This window comes from Caretta caretta, chromosome 5 (genome assembly GCF_965140235.1).
Source record: "Caretta caretta isolate rCarCar2 chromosome 5, rCarCar1.hap1, whole genome shotgun sequence".
NCBI classification, from domain to species: Eukaryota; Metazoa; Chordata; order Testudines; family Cheloniidae; genus Caretta; species Caretta caretta.
Window position 1 is genome coordinate 114,063,728 of NC_134210.1, and position 3,093 is coordinate 114,066,820.

Sequence of the window (3,093 nt, forward strand, 5' to 3'; positions counted from 1 at the left end):
TAGCTCCAACAGGCTGCTCTTTCTGCAAGCATTGGACAAAGCAGGCAGCTGCCAAACAATGTTATAAGGGAGCATTGTGCAACTTTAAACAAGCATGTTCCCTAATTGATCAGCAACGTAACAACATTATCTGGGACAACTTTTTTAAGTGAGGAGTAACTGTATATTAAATTCCACTGCATGCCTTTTGGGTTGAAATAATTATTCTGAGGATAATATTTATACCTTACCTTAGTTTTGAAGCCTTATTATCAGCTGGTCAACAAAAAAAAAACATCTTCCCATTTCCAAGCGGATGGTCTCCCAGGCGCACAAGCTATATTGTTTTTCCTTCAGGAAATCCCTGATTCTTTGGAAGTATTTCTTCAGTTTCAGCATGGGGAACAGGAGTTTCTCATTCTCCATCTCTGAATACAAACATGTCTCTAGCTGTTCAGTTTGCTGGTGAAGTCCATTTTGTAATGTCTCTACAGAACTCCTGTCCCAGGCAGCTTGCGTGAGGTTTTTGCTGAAGATATTGAAGATCTGCTGGAGGATCTCCTGGATTACCACCTTGGCATTCTTCTCCTGGGACTCTCTAGGCCTGAGAGCTTTCTGGGGGAACCTGAAGTTCCTATTTTCATTTAGGCATTGTAGAGGAAATTGTCCACCCATTTTGCTCAGAAGCTCTAAGCTTTCCATGTTCACTTTATTTTGCTGGAAGTGAAGCATGTTACAGTCCAAAGAAGAGATTTCAATGGAGAACAGCAGCATAAGGCAAATGTGCAGCAAACACATGGTGGTCATGAGGTCTTCTTTTACTCTGCCTCTGTGTGCAGTGTCCTGGAGACAGGAGCTTATGCAGTGTCTTTCAGAGAAGTATTTTTAATCCATGTCTGTGATTTAAATACACTGTAGGTGAAGTTCTTTCATCATTTTCTGCATCTCAAGTTTTCCCTTCTTGAGGCTTATTTGCACTTTGTCTAATTACTTTATTTTTGGTACTTTTTCTACTCTCCCTTTGTTATGGAAGTGAGCAAATTACAAAGATTGTAATATAAATGCATACATGTTTGTCATTAATTATATAAATGCTGTTATGTATAATGTACTAACTATGGCATTCTACACATTTCAGTCCTGAAATTATTCAATTAGACCTTTCATTTTTAGATACAATATCTGCTGGTATTCCAATATCTAGAGTTGAAGTGGGCCATATGTGTCACTGCACTTCAATTTAAAGCCACCTTGTGTAGTAACTGTCACTCCTGTACAAGTGTTATATATGAATAGAGGTATCCTTACTGTAATGGTTACTAATTCAATGAGCTAAGCAGACACAAACTGCTGTTTCTAAGTCAAGTGCCTCCTCAGAGGTTTCCCAAGGTTTATCTGCTTCTTCTAAAGATACAGTTAGTAGTTAAACCCACAACTATTTGTTCAGAAAAGAGTGAAAATGCAATCATTAGTCTCACTATTACACTAACTTGCTTTCAAAGTTATCTTTTTAATTTCATCTGGTTACCCAACAGCAAACACACTCAAGAGATGTAGGGAAATGTAATGGGCTCAGAGCAGGCTAATGGAGTATTGTAATGGTGGGCACATGACAGCTAGAAAGGAAGCTTCTGAAATATTGTCTGTTCACCCTGAACTGACTGTTATTACTGGAGGGGAAAACCTTTACTGTGCTGAAAGACATTCCTTAACTAAAATGTATGCAGACAGACATGAGTAAACTGATTATACAACATGAAGTTAATGCCCCCTTATTTTCATGTCATACTGTGTAATAAAAGGGGGGTTACTTTTATGCTGTATAATCAGTTTACTCATGACTGTCTGCATTCATGCCATGTCTCTGGTCTTTGCACATTTGCACAGCAAACCTTAGCATTCCTTTAGCCTGTGGGCGTGCTGATGCCTCAAGTGCTCCTTGGCCTTTGTCTCTACTGGTTTTGGAGTTGGGATCTGCTGCGCTCTCGACCTCTCTGGCTGGAGAATTACCTCCCTTGTTCAGGAGGAATCTCCCTAATTGCTTCTTCATAGAAGAGTACCCAGCCTTTCCACGCACAAAGCATTCCGGTCCATCCATCAGCATTTCTCCGCTCCTGGCCTGACCACAGCCAGGAATCAGGCTACCACCTGGGACATTCAAACTCTTTTTGTCCTGGTTTCCTACACTGGACACAGAAGCCCTGGGCATTACTCTTGCTGATGGTGGTGGGCCTCCTGTCACTGCTGCCGATTCTGCTGGGCTAACCACAGTATTTCTTACTGCCTCTGCTGATCCTGCAGGAGTTTCAAGAAGATAGTCACACCAGGGACTGCAGTATCTCCTTCATCGTGCTCTCTGTTGCTGCACCGTTGGCCTTCTTGATGGAAGGGAGGGGATGTTACAGATCCTGCTGACAAGGCCTGTTGTCATAGAGCTGACCACTTCTTCATGGCCCAGGGTCACACTTTAGGCAGCCTGCCTCAGTTTCTCCTCTTCAGGGGCTTTTAAACTCCACTCCCCAGTCCAAGGTTAACTTAAAACATTGCCCTCCTAGAGTCCAATTCATTAGTCCTTACAGCATTTGGCCCTCATGGCCCAACCCCCATTTAATGTCTTTCTCCCCTTAGATTCAGAGACCTCAGCCCACCTTCCCAGAGCTGGGTTCCAATTCAATCACTGTTCCCAAGCCTTACCTGGGTGGAGATCAGATTTCTAGCTCTGACTTCCAAGCACCCCTGCTAGAATCTCTCTCATTCTTTGCCATTTCCTGAACTCACTATAACTTCCTGCTGCTCTTATAATAGAATCACCTGATCTCTCTCAGGTGTCTCTTCAATAATGAGGGTTGGCTGTCCCCATGCCTCTATCCCTTAAGGGACAAGCCACATAGTTACAATCATCTTACTGAAGAAATATGTAGCCTGTGTGTTGTCACATGTGCTCACCTTAGTACCATACATTTTCCTACCACTTTGTTACTATAACTCTTCAGAGTTAATCACAGCTATAAGAGCAAGCTGGATTTTATTCTGGCTTGTTTAACATCACTAAAATTGACCAGTTCTCAAGTGCAGGACTCAAGAAAGGAATGTTCTGGAACAATATGCCCTATG

General features: G+C 42.3%; 1 protein-coding gene across 1 annotated transcript; it reads right to left on the bottom strand.

Annotated features, from left to right (window-relative positions):
• Positions 1 to 231: 231 nt before the first annotated feature.
• On the bottom strand, positions 232 to 2,083 carry LOC125637441 (interferon beta-like). The gene is given in 2 exon segments (XM_048851853.1): positions 232 to 875; positions 1,990 to 2,083. Coding segments are annotated over 2 exon segments (738 nt in total).
• Between the last annotated feature and the right edge of the window lie 1,010 nt (positions 2,084 to 3,093).